General features: G+C 30.3%; 1 protein-coding gene across 2 annotated transcripts; it reads right to left on the reverse strand.

Annotated features, from left to right (window-relative positions):
• Window positions 1–809: 809 nt before the first annotated feature.
• On the reverse strand, window positions 810–15,514 carry LOC134724817 (ubiquitin carboxyl-terminal hydrolase 36-like). Of its 2 annotated transcripts, XM_063588099.1 has the most exons (18): window positions 15,480–15,514; window positions 13,223–13,488; window positions 12,575–12,799; window positions 12,025–12,135; window positions 11,472–11,583; window positions 10,950–11,017; window positions 10,570–10,640; window positions 10,143–10,225; window positions 9,689–9,766; window positions 9,237–9,327; window positions 8,778–8,903; window positions 8,189–8,278; window positions 7,801–7,876; window positions 4,829–6,178; window positions 4,226–4,378; window positions 3,450–3,562; window positions 3,017–3,106; window positions 810–2,582 (listed from the first exon to the last, which is right to left on the reverse strand). In XM_063588099.1, the coding sequence occupies exons 2-18, from the start codon at window positions 13,464–13,466 to the stop codon at window positions 2,433–2,435; spliced, it is 3,231 nt and encodes a 1,076-aa protein (XP_063444169.1). In that variant the 5' UTR covers window positions 13,467–13,488; window positions 15,480–15,514; the 3' UTR covers window positions 810–2,432. The 2 variants fall into 2 exon arrangements, with proteins under 2 accessions (XP_063444169.1, XP_063444168.1); XM_063588098.1 differs by lacking the exon at window positions 15,480–15,514 and having other exon boundaries at window positions 13,223–13,495.
• Window positions 15,515–18,424: the final 2,910 nt, after the last annotated feature.

Consider the following 18,424-nt stretch of genomic DNA (forward strand, 5'->3'; position numbering starts at 1 on the left):
TCAGTTGTCACTGCACAACAGGAAGGCACTTTCAGATGTCCTAGTGTATGTTCCACACTGATGAAGGGATTCAAATTAAAGTGAATCTATTGGTCGCAATTTATTAATTCATAATTAAGAAGGAATCACCCTATATAAAAAGAATCCAGCAAGGGGAAATTTTACGTTATTAGAATAATGAAAGATTTTACACAAAGGAGTAATTTATACAGGAAATGTAATTTTCTAAATTTATCATTGATAATCAAAACAAATTATTAAAGAATTTGGTAAATCTTCCCAACTATAAATTTTCTTCTTCTTTGGTTAGGAGAAAAAAACAGCTAGAAATAGCATAATTAACAGATTATCAAATCATTCTCTTACTCACAAAAAGTTCAAATGGTGGCTTGCGGCTAATATTTTATGGTACCCAAATGGGTAGATCATACAGATAATACTATTCAATGTATCAAATGATATGAAATAATGTATGGAGATAGATGAACTGTATGGATGTATAATGAAATAATATATATAAAATGAAAATGTTCATATGTCATATTTCAGAGGCATACATGTAATTCCTTGGCACGTTTCAGTATGCCATTAAAACTTTGCAAATCAGTATTTTCATCTTATGATACTACTTAAAGTATTCTGTAAGCTTTTATTCATATATAAAATCTGCATACAAAGTTCATTTCATTTCATTTCATTTTTAATAATAAAAACAATTACATACAAATATCATTTTTTTTAAGACATAAAGTCAGGAAGTTGTAATATTCAACTTTTTGAAATCCATTAAATTTAGTTTTAAAAAAAAATTCATCATATCAGAAAACAATTTAATATTCTTGATTTATTGAAAAAAAAGTTACAAAATTGAAGGTAAAATTTATGTAAAAAAAATGCATCACACTTCCAAGATCTCCACCAATGTGTACAAACATTCTGACTCATCACCACTTTCAATCATTACAGGGATTTATATAAGGAATACCAGTATAAACAACTCTCTCTCTCTCACTACGATTAAACAGACAACAAACATAAAACTGAAAGACTCAACCAAAATAGTATATATCAACCTTATACAATTAAGTATTTTACCACTGTACTTAAAAAGGTTAGTAAATTGTCCAGTGACAAATATTTCAAGCATATTCAGGACATGGGAATGGTGAAAAATGATCATAACCATTGTTGATGTATGTCATTGGGGAAAAAGCAAATGAATAAATTATTAACACAAATCTAATCAAGAATTCATGTGTTCATACCTAAGCCTATTATCATAGTATGTATTTACAAAAAATGGAAGTAAGGAAATATGGAATATATTACACAATGATAATCTTATGGTAAAGTCAATTCCTTTTATTAATTTAATCATTCCTGATAATATATCTAAACAAATAAACAAAGGAATTAAGTAGCTCTTGTCAAAAAGGTTACACAACAGAGGAGAGAGTTCTTGCAATCTGACTGTAGGTGAATAATAGTAGGACATGTTTTTAATGTATTTCTAATTAAATATCAAACATTCAAGATAAACAGTGCAGAAATGTAAAAACAGCTCTTTTCCATTAAAGTCAAATGGAATACTCATGATCATATGTTTTAATTTTTTTTTTCTTCATTATTAATTATTATTTTAAGTACAGTGGCAGTCAATAATTACAGCTATTGCACTTCAAATATTGTCAAAAGCACATACTACTAAAAACAGAATATATTTTCTGACTGTTTGCTAATAATATAACTCTTTACATAGAAACTTTTACAACCAGGGTCATAACAACATATATGCCAACCACCTCTTTATCCTAAATAATGTTGACAACGTCCTTATTTTTTTCTTTTTCAATAATAACATGTATATGTTTACCATTAAGTATTCTTTAAAAATATATAACAAGTTTGAAACTATTTTTGTTGACTGCTACACAGAATCATTCAGTAGACAGTATAGATCAGATGCTGCTGAATATAATTCATGAAGAGAATCTAGAAGTATATTTCCTCAGTTTTTTAAGTGCTTAAATAACAGTACTACTAACAAAACATCAAATGATTCTAAACAAGCTGGGAAATCCATGTCAGAAACAGATGACAGCCATTTCAGGAAAAATTAACATAAACATTCAAAACAGTTGGTACTTGCATATTAAAATATAACCTTTATTAATTTGTAAAGTTTTTTTATTGAAAAAAAAGCTGCTAGAATTTTGTTAAAAATATATAAGTTCGCATATAAATGCATGTATTATAGCATAAGTTGCACAATTGTTTCGATTATACACACATCTTCATAACTGCGACTTTTACACAAAATGAAATGGCATTGAGATCAACATGGACAAAAATCATGTGACCTGATTACACACAAAACATGGGTATAGCTGTCTGGTTGTAGACTGGTTCCCTGATGATTCTTCAGCAGCACTTTAATACTTCTGGCCAGAGTTGTGATTCCTGTAGTTTCTATGACCATTGTTTCCACGGTAACTGTTGTGATGACCTTTGTGACCTGAGTTATGATGTTGATGATTGTGGTAAGAATGAGACTGACCAACGCCATGGTTTCCACCAAAATGCTACAAAATAATGGAAATCTTCATCAATTATCTCTGAACGATACTCCTTAAAATGAATTTTTAACATTCATGACATTCTGACAAACAGTTTTATAACTGGTAATAATAAGATTATTGATATCAGAGAAAATTTATATCTGTTTGTAAGCAAAAGAAGAATACTTCAACGACTACCATATAAACATTTCGTTCCTGCATACATAAAATAGACCATGCATTTTAAATAGGAAAATAAGTCTTCTTTTAATTATTTCTATAAACCATAAAAATATTTTCTGTCAATAGCAACATAAAATTCCTTGTGCAAGTTAGAGATGTGGTATGATAGCCAACAAGACAACAATCCACCAAAATTTAGATGAACCTGCTGCTAGTAATTAAAGCCTATTCTTATCATTTGGAAATTTCTGCTATTGTTAGACTGATTGTGTTACCTTATCTTTATTCTTTTCATTCTGTACATATGTAAATACATTGGATCCAAGTAAAGCTGTGTCCGAGTAATGTTGCTTCACCTTTTTAACCTGAAAAAAAATTAACAATTAAACTAAAATTTTGGAAATAGTTTATAATTTGCTAATAAAATCAGTGTAAATGGCTTCTTGGTTAAGATGGTTATATTATTTGACCAATAAATATATATCAAACAGCAATACTTTCATCTGTCACTCTGAAATGCTGTAGAAATGGATTTTACGAATCTAAAACTTCATGATTTCTAGGGCCAAACCTCATTGGTGAGATTATTATTTTGTATTATTCTTGTGTTTCTTGAACATTGGAACATGTGGTAGGGTTTTAAACTATTGTCTTGATTACCCACCCACCCCTTTTCCCCCATATACTCTTTATATTATTGATCAGTACCTTCCCTGTGTCTATTTCATCATCATAATCATCATCAGACCAATGTCTCTTTCTCTCTTTATCCTTCTCCACTTCTCTGTCTAAGTTGCTCTTTCCTCCATCCCAAGATAAAACTGAAAATACAACATTTGAATCAGTAAAAAGATAAAACTGAAAATACAACATTTGAATCAGTTAAGAGATAAAACTGAAAATACAACATTTGAATCAGTAAAGAGATAAAACTGAAAATACGTTTGAATCAGTAGAGATAAAAATGAAAATACGTTTGAATCAGTAAAGAGATAAAACAGAAAATACGTTTGAATCAGTAAAAAGATGAATTAGGTCAAACCATTCAGTTTGTTTTGATAGTTACAATATGTGTGAACTTGTCCAAAATTATATATTTTTATCATTCACAATGATTTTTTGTAAAAGCCAGGTTTAGCATACAGCAGTAGACAACATAATCCAGTAGTACGAATCAACAATTTTATTTGTTCTTGATTTCAGATTCCTATATAACCTCAAATTACAAAATCATTTACAACATTGAAAACTGAAGTTATCTAGATTCTCCATATTTGTAGAACATTTTGATCTTAAAATGGACATCTGGTGTTACATAAGTATTATGAATTTAGAATTGGGCAGGGATTCATTAACAATAAGAAAAGAACAAAACTCTTAAACATATGAATGTCAAATGAACTGGTGATATTGTGTCTTTTTAGATCATTTGAATCACTCTTCACAAATAGAAAATCGTATGAACAAAAGTGAAGATTATTTACCTGAGGGACCAAAGCTGTGCAGTGATGCAGTTTTCTCTAAAGTCTCAGCTACAGAGGAGTTTTTACTTCCGTCCCATGTTGGTTTACTGTGAGATCCATTCTTCTGTCTCTTATATCCATCTTTTACATGATGGTCCCAAGACTGTACAGGAGCTAAACAAATAATATATGTAAATAAAGAAATTAACAAACTATTTGTTCATTTGTTCAAAAAGTCATTACAGTTATATAATTATTCAAATATTAGTAGAAATGAAGTAATGATTGTTGAGAATTCCAATGTAGAAAAAAAAATGTGATATAACACAGATCTCACTAACATCTATTATGGAAATAATGCCACTGACATTACTCATATCACACTCTCACAACATTTCACTCATATATATGGCACTGTTGTTCTGAATCTGCATAAAATATTTACTACTAGATGTTAAGCAACCAACAATTAATCATTCATTTCCGAGTGCATTTGTAAATAATAATTAAGTCTTTATTCAATAAAAAAAATCATCTGCTATCTAACTATCATTTTTGTCTTGTTTAAGGTGTTTGCCACATTGGTTTTTCTTTTGTACTGCAACACACCACAAAGTAACTTACCACTCTCACTTGTTTTACTAGTCTCAGAGTCTTTTGTTTTACTGGTCAAGGAGTCCTTTGTTTTCTCTACCCAGACAAGTTCTGTACTATCGTCTGACTCTGTATCAAGTTTCTTTTTCTTACTGTCGTCATGGTTATGTTTTCTCTCTTCGTCATCCCTATGTCTTTTCCTCTTTTTTTCACTTATTTCTTCCTCTTCTCTGTCTTTCTTATGTTTATGTTTCTTCTTTTTATGTTTCTTACGTTGTGATTCCATGTCAGAACTGCTGACAGATTCCTGATGTTTATTATCCTCATGTTCTTTGTCATGCTTACGTTTCTTCTTTTTATGTTTCTTACTACCTTCTGAAGAATCTGCATTTGACGAAGAGATAAGATTGTCTTTTTCAGATGAAGATTTTGAAGATATCTGGTAGTTATGGTCCGATCTCACATCTGAAACAGTATCATGAACCTTGACATCTTCCAATGACTCCTTAAATGTTTCTGCTACATGCTTATGACCTTTTCTAGAGTCTGTCTGATTGGAGCCATCTGTGACCTTCCATCCAGGATGCTGGCAATCTGGCACTTTTGGAAATTGAGGAATATCTTTAGAATCCTTGATCTGCCATTCTGTGGTTGAATTGTTACTTTCTTTACTGGAATTAGAGCCTCGCGAAGGACTGAGGATCAAATCTTGATTTAAAACATGCCAGTTTGATGTTGCATTAATCTTGGTGCTGGTAACACAAGACAAACTAGATATTTCAAGCAAACTTTTCTTATCAGACATTAAATCTCTGCTGGTATTTATATTTTGTGAATGTCCATTATTTTTCTGTTTCGTCCCACCATTGGTTCTGCTCTCTTTTTGTGACGTTTCCAACAAATGCTGATTTCCCGGGACAGAAGTCGTTGCATTCAGTTTCTGATCAAAGATGACACCATTTCCATTTCTATGTTTTGTAGAACTTTCATTGTCTACTTTCATTTTATCCATCTGTACTTTTGCTGAAGGACCATTCATTTTAGTTTGACTAGTTTCTTCCTCAGAATCACTATCACCGTCATAGGGAACCAACTTTGACTTTCCATTGGGAGATTTTTCATAAGTTGTCACTTTACCATTTTTAATCTGCATAACAATTCTTGGTTTTTCCTTTGGATTTTCATCATGTGGTTTAATCATTTGTTTGGGCCTGATTCCAAAGGCTACTTTTTCCCTGTTTGCAGGGAGGGGTGTGGAGGCTGGTGGTCTTTTTGTGTCATGACTTATGTGAGATATAGATGAAGAAGCACTAGTATGGGGTTTAATGACTGGAGTTGATTTCCTCTGTACAAGCATTCCAACATCATTGCTGTGATGAACTAAAAAACAATTTTATCATCAAACTTTTATACTTATAAAACATTGGCTTATCATTATGAGAATAGAACTTGTAGTATTGTCATTAAACTTTGCATTCATTTTCTACATTTTCAAACATAGGTATGAAATTATCATTTGATGAAAAGCAATGTTTATACTGAAGGCTTTGATGCCAATAATATACTGAAGACTTTTGATGCCAATTATATTCATAAGAATTTTGATGCTGCTATTTCTTGATCTGGTTCAAATATTTGCTTTTACAGTGTTTCTGTTTTAAATATTTATTCTATGTGCAATATGATTTACACATTCAAAAACACTGCATAATTATTTTTTTTTAATCAGTTAACCGTTGCCCTTGCTAAAATGCCGAACATATACAAATAAATACACCACTGCCATAAAATCTTCCCTTCAAAGATGATTCAGATTTCAGATACTTTTTACTGCAACCTAAGTGGCAATTAAATTGTCTTTACTTAAACCAGAATTTTTTTTTAAATGAAATTATCAGCATATTCATGACGTTTTTTTTAATTATTCATCTTAGTCTTACGCAATGTTCAAAGAATGACTGAAACAATTCAGAAAGATATCTAATCAAGGAATCAATTTGTAGAAATAAGTGTTCTCTCAGGCTATTTATACGCTGCAGTTTTCAGCCCTAGCAAATTTTTTTTATAGATCAGCATGATTTTAAAGTACTGTAACTGTTTTATTATTTTTCAAAGTTTTTCATTTCCCTGGCTTGTATGTTTAGTTTTAATTAGATGATCACCTGGTTAAATGTCTGAGTGTGTATATTTACCTCAAAATGTCAACTATCGAGAACCCATTTCAATAAAAGATAATATAATGGCGTTCTTGCCAATTTTCTACATTTCTTTCTGAGTTTTTTACTAAAACTTCCCAAGTTATAGATTGTTTCAATTGTTGAATGGCATTCCATTGATAAATTCCCACCTTAAAAAAAAGTATAAAGATAGGAAAAGTATACTGGAAGTATTTCAATACAGAGAATAGAGTGAAAATACTGCTTCTGTAAGGGTTGTTCTTTTATAGCACTTTGAAGGGAGAAAATGTATTTCCTATTAGGAGACAGATCAATCTTTTGTCTAATTTCATGCATTGTCATGTGTGCATATGTATTTTAATTTGAAAAGTTTTAAATTTAATGGCACTTAATATCTCATATGAAATAGATTTTCACACAGTTTTACATGTTTTCAAAACCTATTAAAAGAAAAATTATTTTAATCAAATAAGGCATTTTTTAGCTTATAATTCAAAACAACTTATAATTAACTTCCCTCTGTATCTGTTCATTTATATGTTTATAAATAATGTTCTTAAATGTTTTTTTGGTTAAAACATAAACAACATTACATTTACGACCAAGATCCTGCAGCAGAGTAAAAAGTGAATCGGTCAAAAATAGCATGCTTATAACAGGTTTATAATAATCCTGAAAGAACACTTGGAATTTAACCATTAAAATACAAAAGAAAAATTGTAGTGGTTTGGTGTATATGCCTTTTACAGTAACTTATTTGTATAGAATGTGCTGTGTTAGTCATCCAAAACATTTTGATAAACAATATATTTATAAGGTTTTTACCTTTTATTCCATTTACAGCTGTGGTGAATTTGTTGTTAATGTGGTTATTGGGTTGAACTGGTCCAATAAGATGTGGCTGTAAAAAACACACAAAAAGATAAAAAAAAAAAAAAAAAATTCATTTTATGCTGAAATAAATAGCAACACAACATGTACCTGATATTATGTATCCCAGAGGTTTGCATCTTACTGATTTTTCAGTTTTACATTTGAGATTTTCTCAAAGAGGATTTCACTCCATAATCCACAATACGATCTGTTTCAATATCAATTCAATAATTCAACTTAAATCTGTATTTTCAAAATTGAACTTTAGCCTTAAGAATTGTGCTACTTGTTACCATATTTGTAAACATATTTTACTGTTAAAAAAACCTTGTTTATTTACCTTTTGTTTCTGTGCAGATGGTTTAACTTTACTGTAAAACAACAGATAAGCTTCAGAAGATAAGACTCTAGAAGCACTGACCTGGGTAACCTAAAACATGTCAAATAAAAACAGGTATCAACATTTAATTTCCTTTGATAAAATTTAGACGATTTCACATCTTAAACATAACTTTCTTCAATAACAAATACAAAAGTAAATTGTAAAACCTATGGTTAAAAAATATTGGCTTTTATTTTTCATTTTTTTATAAAAATAAGGCTGTTAGTTTTCTCGTTTGAATTGTTTCACATTGTCTTAGTGTGGCCTTTTATAGCTTACTATGCAGTATGGGCTTTGCTCATTGTTGAAGGCTGTACTGTGACCTATAGTTGTTAATGTCTGTGTCATTTTGGTCTCTTGTGGACGGTTGTCTCATTGGCAACCATACCACATCTTCTTTTTTATATTTTATGTTTACAAAGATGAGGAATTTTCATTAGGACTGAGAAGCATAGTATATTCTGGAACAGTCCTTATCTGGACAAAATATTCCGCCAAAAGACTCTGGCAGATTTCTGTATAATATAAATGAGCGAGTGGAACTTACCATTGAATCATTCATGCAGTACCATACTTGACTTGGAGACTTTACATAGCAGTAGTAATGACCAGAATTACAATGTACTCCTGAGTGTACTAACACAGCATACAGACTATACTGAACAGGTTCACCCTGAAAAAATTATATATATATATATGCTACAAGAGTACAAGTCACATCTTCTTACCTTTTCAAATGCACTAAGATTAATCCAAAGTCAAATACATCTATATGGAATTAATTCCCCCAGTTATTTCAAATCCAATTTGCTTAAGTAAATATTTTCTAAAACACACAATGTTATAGATTCTGTTCATGTCACACGGCAATAATATGGTACTTTAAGACACTTGGAAGAACAAAAAACATATTAATGCAGTTTTCAGAATAGAGAAATACATTACATAATAATAAAAGATTTGTTGAAATTCGAGAAATTATGAGCCTACAGCCATGAATATTTACCTGTCTTATACTCATGTAAGGTCTGATGTTTAACTTTTCTGGGAAGTTGACATGTCTGGTAATTTTACCCATCATTCTATGGAAATCAAACCTGTGAGAGAAAAAATATAACAACTTAGAAAATAAAAGATTAAATAATTTGATTGATATGAAAAAGAGAAGGGTAGTTTAATCCTGACACACGACCAGATGAAAAGCGTCGTTCTAAAGCCATTTGTCATATCTTAATGTGTTGACATTATAAATGAGTTCCATATTTTTTAAGACTCTTTGAGATTTATAGCTTATCATATTTTTAGATTCATGTCTATTGTCGACAACTGAACAGGTAACTTTAAATAAGTTTTGTAGTTGTTTTCTGTGTGATAAGGCTAGTTGTATCTCATCAATATATGCCAAACAACTTTTTTTATTCAGACCTATGTCAAGATATAAATCAATATAATACCAACCTTTTAAAGGATATTGTTAATACATTTGGAGGTTTATGAACAGAGAACCTTTTCTGAGCTGGCACCTTCTGTTTACACCTACAATAAAATATATCATGGTAATAAATTGTTGCCTAATCAACATCATGCTTTTATCACATAAATCATTTAATAGTTTCTACATGCGTACATTTGTGTTTTAATTCCTTCCCCAGCTTGACTTTTTTTTTTTATTAAAATGGCAATAATAGTCACTTCTTTGCACACCAAGAGAAACTGTATCAAAATTTCTCAACAAACCTCCATGACAGTATCTTATTATTAGAAACAAAATATCTTCAAATATGAGATAGGTGTACCCATTGATGAAAGGTCAAAATCATAAACATCGCTCTGCTTCATATTTTGATTTGTTCATCAAGCCTAAATTCTTATTTAATTGCACTGTTTATAGATAATTTCACATATTACTTACTTGGTACACATGTAAGCGTTGTCATTGTCTAACATCTCGGGATGCACGTACTTCTCAAAAGCTTTCTCTAGTGTTGGTACATTCTGAAAACAAATGCGATCATCAGTCAAGATCAGTGACAGTGTTCGGGAATAGCAGACATACAGAACTTAATTTCTTCTCATTCTTTCTAGTTTTTTTTTATATTCATATCTTTGTCTACTTGTTAATTTGCATGAATATCAAAAGTAGAAATGTTCACATCTTCAAAATAAAATTGTGTATCAACATATCTGTATTGTGTTTCGTCTTTTAAGCCCAACTGTATAATTCATAATTGAAAATTGAGCAAGCAAAATTAAGCAAATATCACACAACCACTCTTGTAATTGTTTCTTTAGCAAAATACTACATTGTTCATTTACCAGTAAAACCTCTATTTCCATACCTTGATATCTAAACTAATGTCCAGAAGGGGATCAAATGTATTGGATCTCTCTTTACACTTCAAACATTGCACTGAAAAAGTAAAAAATCAAAATATTACAAATTCCACATATTTAAATTATTTTCTATGCCTTCATAAAATCATGTTTTGGTAAAGGTTCCATACCTTCCTGATTTTATTCAAGCATATCTCTTTAATGTCATGAATTCACTTTCATGAAGTTATAAATATATTCAAATTGGGTTTGTTACCATTATCTAAGTGAACTGAATTCAATTTCAAATCCTTTAATTTCTTTGTTTCATATTAAGAGACTTAAATTTATATCAATAAGTTTTGATACCTTTCAACAATGTAATAATATAAACACATAAACGTACCCTGGCTTCTTAGAAATCCTCCAAATATCTGATTAACTACTGTTGTTTCTTTGCTAAATTTGTCCAACCTTAAATTATACATTAATTCATTCATTATTACTAATATCCAAAAAAGATATGGTGGGATCTTGGCCATTTTTCTTTTTCTTCAATAAATAATATGAATTCTCCATCCATTAACATATAAAAATTATCTATAAGACTATAACAAATTAAAATATTGAAATTATCCATAACATATAATACTGAGAGTCTGAGACAATCAATATAAATCTGGTTTGTCCACATTTCATGTTATATCTGTTTACTGTGCTTCTTTGTTTTTCAAGCTATTTTAAATATTTCTTGGTGTTTTTTTTACAACTGTAATATTTTATTATTTTAATTTATTTTTAAGAACATGCACTCTGCATCTTAAAGAGTATTTTCCTGTGTTTTAGAAACAGTTATCTTGTATTCAATAACTTAGTTTTTACCACATCTTATCTATTTAAATATGTTTAGTCATATTTTCTAACTTACTTAGCATATCCATTTAGATTGTTATGACAGGACTTCTGTAAGGCTTCCACCAGATAACGTAGAAACTCATGGGCATCTTCTTGTCTTCCCCAATGCATGTGTTTGGCAATCACTAAAAGATAGTTAAATGGTGAATAAAAAGGCTATTGTATGGGCACCTCTTTCTGTTTTAATCCTTGGAGGTTGATGTCCATAAGACAGAACATTCCATGGAACAAATATAAGAGGATTTTTTTCTTAATTTTAATATCAATAAATAAAGCGAATACTTAATTTTTACTGTTTTTAACATTCATCATGTTCATACGGCTAAAATTAAATATTTTACATTAATAAAATCAGGAAAAAGTTTGAGTGCAGTCATATTGCCTTTAAAATATGGGGCAGCCATGCGACTTCAATGTACAATCTTAACAAAATTTGAGGTTTGGTGTCTTTTGCTTTTGAAATGAAATTACAAATATTTCTACAAATTTCAACAACCAATTGTTTGTATAATTTCTTCAACCTAACATTTCTATATTGACACATTATGCTATCAATTTTTGCTTACATCTAAGCTTTTGAAGAATTGACTGTGGTTTAATAGCATTTCCATAATTCTCATAGCATCTTTTGATGTGCCTCTGTAACTCACACATCATGCAAAATCCTGCTTGTTTGCCTGTAATTATAGAAAGAATCTAGTCAAATCAAAGTCTAAGTTATAATTATTAGATTATGTTACATATATATGTATCTACATAAAATATTCCACTTCAATCTTTTTTTACACATACCATATAGATAAAAAAATTATTATTGCCTATCATAAAAGAGCTAGAAAAGGTGCACATTTCAAAGTGAAATTTTCATCAGCCAGATCAACTTCTTGCATGACTATTGGTTTAGAACTCTATTCGAAAGGAAAACTGACAATCCTAGTCGAATAATATTGAAGTCAAGTGCACCCGCATTAGCAGGGTTTGAACTCGCAACCTCAGTGTTGACTGGCTAGTGATTACAGTAGTACAACTACTTAGACCACTTGCCCCCCGTTTAAAACTTGAAACAGACAATATAGACATTACTAAAAGGAGCCTACAAAATATTATATTACTTACATGAAGAATTGTGCTCATCACTCATGCAGTAATTAACCAGTGGTGCTGTGTATGTCAGACATTGTAGTGTAGAATTAAGAAAGCAAGTGTTGCCCATGTTGACCAGGCCAGCACCTATCCTCTGAATCTTCCGCCATTCCAACTTGACGTTCTCCTCTGGGTACAACACTACTTTTGGTACAGGAAAACCATCTTCAACATCTCCGGAACCATTCATTTTACGTTCTGAAAATTTAATTGTTGTTTACATTAAAATTAAAAAAAAAGTATTTCTTCTCAGATCATTGTTACAGTTCATTTAAACATTTAACTAATGCAAAGGCAAGTACCACAGCACAGATTTCAAAAGTCAAATTTTTCAAGTTTTAATGTATCTTTCTGTATTCAAATTCAGTGCTATCACTAAGTGATTTTTAAACCTTGTTTTTTTGTTGGGTTCATGTTGATTAGTTTTCTATATTGTTTCTTTTTCTATAATTTTGTTTGTCTTTTAGTTTTTTCCTTTTTTAATGCTGTTGTTACTTGTTGCTTTATTTTTTACCTAGTTTGAATGTACCTATCAATACCATATTTACTCTTCTTTTTTTCTAAAATAATTATCTTGAGTTGATACTGTTTATGTGATACACTTTCTCTCTTTGTACTGACCTTTATTATGCTCAGCATCTCCACGATCTTGATTGTTCTGAGAAGGGTTTAAGGGGATGTACTTCTTTCTTAAGGAATCAATTTGCAATGAATATGGTTTCTCAGCAGGTTTGAATACAATCTGGGTCAGTAGAATCCTTTTAGATGATGAAGTAATATCACTATCTAAATCTCCACCTCCAGAAAGGGACGACTTTAAAGTCTCCTCAATTTGGTAGATATTGTCAGAAGAACTTGCAGGCATAGCATTGATAATTTAATCCAATCTGAATAAAAATCAAAGTTTTTGAATAAGGTCACAATAAATTTTACAGGAGCTGAAAAAAAATAGCGGAAGTTATAGAACAAAAATAATGCAGATGATAATTATTAACACAGAAGTCAAGTGAACTAATAAATACTAACTAGTGATAAAACAGCAAGTATGTGTAGTACAATTTATGTAACACATGTTACACTAAGATCATCAAGGTTATCGTACATGTAGTTATTTGTTTCTTATGATTCAGATGTTAGTTCAACAGGTTGGGGACAACTCCACAAATGAGGGACTTTCAAAGAATAGTGAAAAACTTTATTTTTTTTAGCTTAAAAAACGAAAAATTAATTATATTAGGAACAACTCTCCTAAAAGGCAACAAAAGAGAGGTCCACTTATTTTAATATTACAGAAGATACTAGTCCATGAATATTACAAAATAATTTGTTGACCCTGTAATACCAGATAGACAATGACAGACATAAAGTCATAAAATGTTCTTTAAATACTATTAATACATGTTTGTATAGTACTAAGAGGTGATTTTAACAAACAAAAAATCAATTGAAATGTACCCCACATAAAAAGGTCTTACATTGAGTTCCCAATCTGTTCAAAGGTTAATTTAACATTGACATAATCTACTTTATAAGATAGATATTAGATCTGGTGAAAATCAGAAAGAAAACAGATTCCTCACATCCAATCAAAACAAGAAACTAGATACACAATTCAAGCAAAGTATAAATTTATCTTTTATCTTGGATGCTAACTGTAACACATTCTCAACTATTGTTACATTTTTTATTACATAAATTAGGCTGTTGGTTTTCTTGTTTGATAAATTGAATTCTTTAACATTTGTCATTTCGCATCTTTTTAGCTGACTATGCGGTATTTGTTAATTTCTGTGTCATTTGGTCTCTTGTGGAGTTGTCTCATTGGCAATCAAACCACATTCTTTTGATTATGTACAAGACATTGCCTTTCCAAATCTGCCAAGTGGATATTTATCTGTTTTGCAATCATACCATTGGCACACCTCTTTATTTTTTTTGTATAACATAGAGCAGTAGTATAAATTTAAAATCAATCAATGACAAACTGTCAAAAATTACACAAACACAAAAAACTTGGATGTTTAAACTGTATATCGTTTTGTACAAGTATCTAATTTTTGAGTACATTTATTAAATTCATTGATTTTAAATTAAAGTCATATACATGTTTCTGTAAAAGATGAGAATATATAATACTTTCAGTCAACAAAATAATAAAATGTTATCAAAATATTTATGTTTCCTATGAATTATACCAAAGTCAATGACCCCAAATTTTGTCTCCTGTTACACATCATACCTGACAACCCTGAACAAAAACTCAAACTCTGCTGTCAAAGCTAAGAGTGAAAGAGGAAGATATCACTCTTAGCTTTGACAGCAGAGTTGGAGATTTCAGGGGTTGACAGGTACACACCCAAAACGTTCTTTCTTAAATTCCGAATTTAGTTGACAATAATGAAAATTTTTGAATACACATCTTTGAATGATGTATGATTTTTGTTACATTTTAAAATGATTTTCATTTGTCTCATGTGTATTTTAGGAATATACAAGGGAATATTTGGGGATCAGCACATGTGAACTGTTTACATGTTTGATGGACATTGATTGGTGTTTACAATTTTAGGAAGCCAATACAAGTTTAAAATGTACAAATATTACTACACATATAGGAAAAACAAAAGAAACCAACATGGCATCACGGAATATTAGAAGGCAATCAACTTAACGCAAAGAAAATATCACAGAAATGAACACGAGCTAGTCGACAGCATGGCTTCTGTCAACTGCGCCGGTTTTCACCCATTGAGAGCTACAAATGAATTTATACGAGTTGACAAACATTGACATTGTGTTGTAAACAATAAATGGTATCAAAATAAAATACAGGAGTGTTTATTGATATCTAGAACACGAAATTTCATAACAAACCTACCTGAATAAAAAACCGATGCATCAAAATGCAACATCCGGGGATTTGTAGTAATGATTGTTCCTTGCGCATGCCCCGTAACTACAGAACAAGCTAAATTAAGTCGTTCAGTGTTCTAACTACGTCCAAAAAGGATGCGCAAAATATTTTTAAAATACAATAAATTTTGTTCTTATTTGTTTGAATATTTTTATAAAGCTATTTCAAATAAATGATTTATTCAGTTATTAAAAAATAATAAAATTTACTCATACTTTGCAAAAATGTATTATATACATATATAATATGTTCAAAAACATAATAAAAATGATAGGTCACCGGTCATTTTCTCAAGTTTCAGGTTGTGACAAAAAAAGTGACACATTTTGTATGGATTATACAGGGGGAAAAGCATCATTATGAGTTTAGAAGCTAAATGTGTTTTTTTGACTGAAAACCAAAGTTATCTGCATTCCTAAATCAAGTTTTGCTAACTTGATTGAAAATCTGAACCTTAGGTTCTCTGGTTTTTTTTCCAATCTAAGCCATGATGGCGAGAGACACCCATACCACCTTAAAAAGTACAATGCCGTGATCCATTTATTACTGATTACCCATGAAATATTTATATATGGACAAAGGCACTTGTCTTTGTAAAAAAATACCAATACTAGTATGTAAAATTGAGAATGGAAATGGGGAATGTAAAAGAGACAACAACCCAACTAATGAGCAGATGACAGCCGATGGCCACCAATGGGTCTTCAATGTAGGGAGAAACTCCCCCACCTGGAGGCATCCTTCAACTGGCCTATGAATAAATATATATACTAGTTCAGTGATAATGGGCGTCTTACTAAACTGCGAATTCTACAGCGAAACTTGGGACAGACGCAAAATTGCGACGGGTTAAACATGTTTCTCAACCCTAATGTACGCTTAGTTCCAAATAGGCTTTATTTTAAGTCGGCAAGTTAAAAAAGAAAAAAAAAACAGTACAAAATATTTTTTAACAATACAATACAACGTAGTCTCTGAGCGATTTTTTTGAACCGATATACATAATGAATTTTAGACATATTATATACAATGCATGTCGTCACAACAGAACAACACAAGATCCAATTGTTAAATTTAAAGCATTAGTCTAGTCTGATCAAGAATAGATAATGTTTATCTTCGATTTTTGAACGAAATGAAATCAGTAGTTGACAAGGGATAACAAATTTAGAATGAATCCAGATTCATATACAGATTGGTGTTCAATAAAAAGGCGGGAATTGTCTATTTTTGAATCAGAATATATTTGATCATATTTGTGTCTCTCGTTTAATTTTATACTGAATGATTTCGTATATTACGTTTTCTGTGTCTATTAGATTTTTTAAGAATACACTCTCGCATGCGTAGAACATGATAAAGAAAGCACGTCAACTGTTTGACTCGTGAAAATATTTTTCAACTTTTTAAAGCTTCATAATTTAGTTATCCTCATATAGAAACATTAAAGTATGAGATTTTAATCAACAAAATGTTTGAACTAGTGTATTTAACTACAAATGCAAATAAAACGATGTTGTACGCTCGGATTGTCAATGCATGAGACAACTCACAACAAGAGACCAAACGACATATAAATTAACAACTGTAGGTCACCGTAGGGCCCCAACAATGATAAAAAAAACATATACAGCTTATATATAGACTTGTTATATTGCTATATATAGAGAAGCAATTTTTCAACAGACAATCGACACTCCTGCTGTGCTTTTATTTGTAGTTAACGACATCCAGTATAGTCGAGAAATAAAAAGAAGCATTAAGTTCATGCAGCTCTGGATATACTCCATAAAGCCATATGAAACAAATTCTGAAGATAATTAAGTTAAGGAAATCAAGTTAAGAAGCAATACGTGCAAATATACTAAACTATAAGTCCTAAAATATATCAGTTTACAATATGAATATTTATGCAGGAGTGGAATATCTCCTTACCAGAGCCACTTCCAGTTAATGAATGGTCATTGGAACTGAGAACTGCTTTTTTTTGTTATTACAAAATTACAATTGCACTTGTTTTAGTTTTATTTGATTCTGTCAATCCTGGATAGGTAGTTCAGTTATCTATCACTTTCAATTTGCAAAAAAAAATTATGTTCGGATGCTAGAAAAAATGTTGATCTTCTGGCATGTATTACAAAGTATTACTAGTACTATGTTTACAATTTCTTTTTATCTTGAATTCTTATGATCTATCCTCTCAGAAATAACACTTTCTAAATTTTACAATTAGCTTTATTTTTTCAAAACTTCTTTGAAGAATACTTTTATATTCAACTTCTACATTTCCACAAATTCATTTCTTCTCCTACATAAACAGATAAAAAATATGTTAATAATTAGTTTGAAGATTGACGGTTTCGTCTGTTTCCTATTTTGTCTTCTTTTTGTGTATACAATGATGTATCGTTCATTCTTTACTTTAATATACCATAACAATAAATGCAGAATTACCATAATTGACATTTGAAAATAGTATTGATATAGTCGTGTTGGATTTGTGATGAGATAAAGATGCGGTGTGTTTTACTCCCAGTGGCAAATATTTCAGAGATAAACACTGGATAAAGATAAGAAATTTCGCAATTCACATCTCCAATCGATAAAGTTGTTCCTGATTATGACATTTACAGTTAATTTAGGGTTTCTTGAAATAAGAAACCGATAAATTTTTCAAAGAAAAAAAAACCATAGAAAAGTAATACGAATATCAACATTAACGACGGTACACATTTTAATGCAACAGGTGCAAATACATTTCGACAATTTATTATATTAATCTTCGGTGTGTCTAGAGACAAACATAGATGAAAATTCAAAATATAAGACAAACGACGAAGATGTGATAATACCAGAAGGAACCAAAGTAGTTCGCTTCAAATATTGTAGCGTATATACTTCTACACCAA

The sequence above is a fragment of the Mytilus trossulus genome, chromosome 7 (genome assembly GCF_036588685.1).
Source record: "Mytilus trossulus isolate FHL-02 chromosome 7, PNRI_Mtr1.1.1.hap1, whole genome shotgun sequence".
Lineage (NCBI taxonomy): Eukaryota > Metazoa > Mollusca > Bivalvia > Mytilida > Mytilidae > Mytilus > Mytilus trossulus.

What these genes read in the sequence shown, in the direction of transcription:
- LOC134724817 (XM_063588099.1), bottom strand. Translation starts at nt 13,466, where the DNA reads ATGCCTGCAAGTTCTTCTGACAATATCTACCAAATTGAGGAGACTTTA. An exon ending in AGGATTTCTAAGAAGCCAGG is followed by an intron (nt 10,641 to 10,949) that starts GTACGTTTATGT and finishes TTACTTTTTCAG; the next exon opens with TGCAATGTTTGAAGTGTAAA. An exon ending in AGCTGTAAATGGAATAAAAG is followed by an intron (nt 6,179 to 7,800) that starts GTAAAAACCTTA and finishes ATTGTTTTTTAG; the next exon opens with TTCATCACAGCAATGATGTT.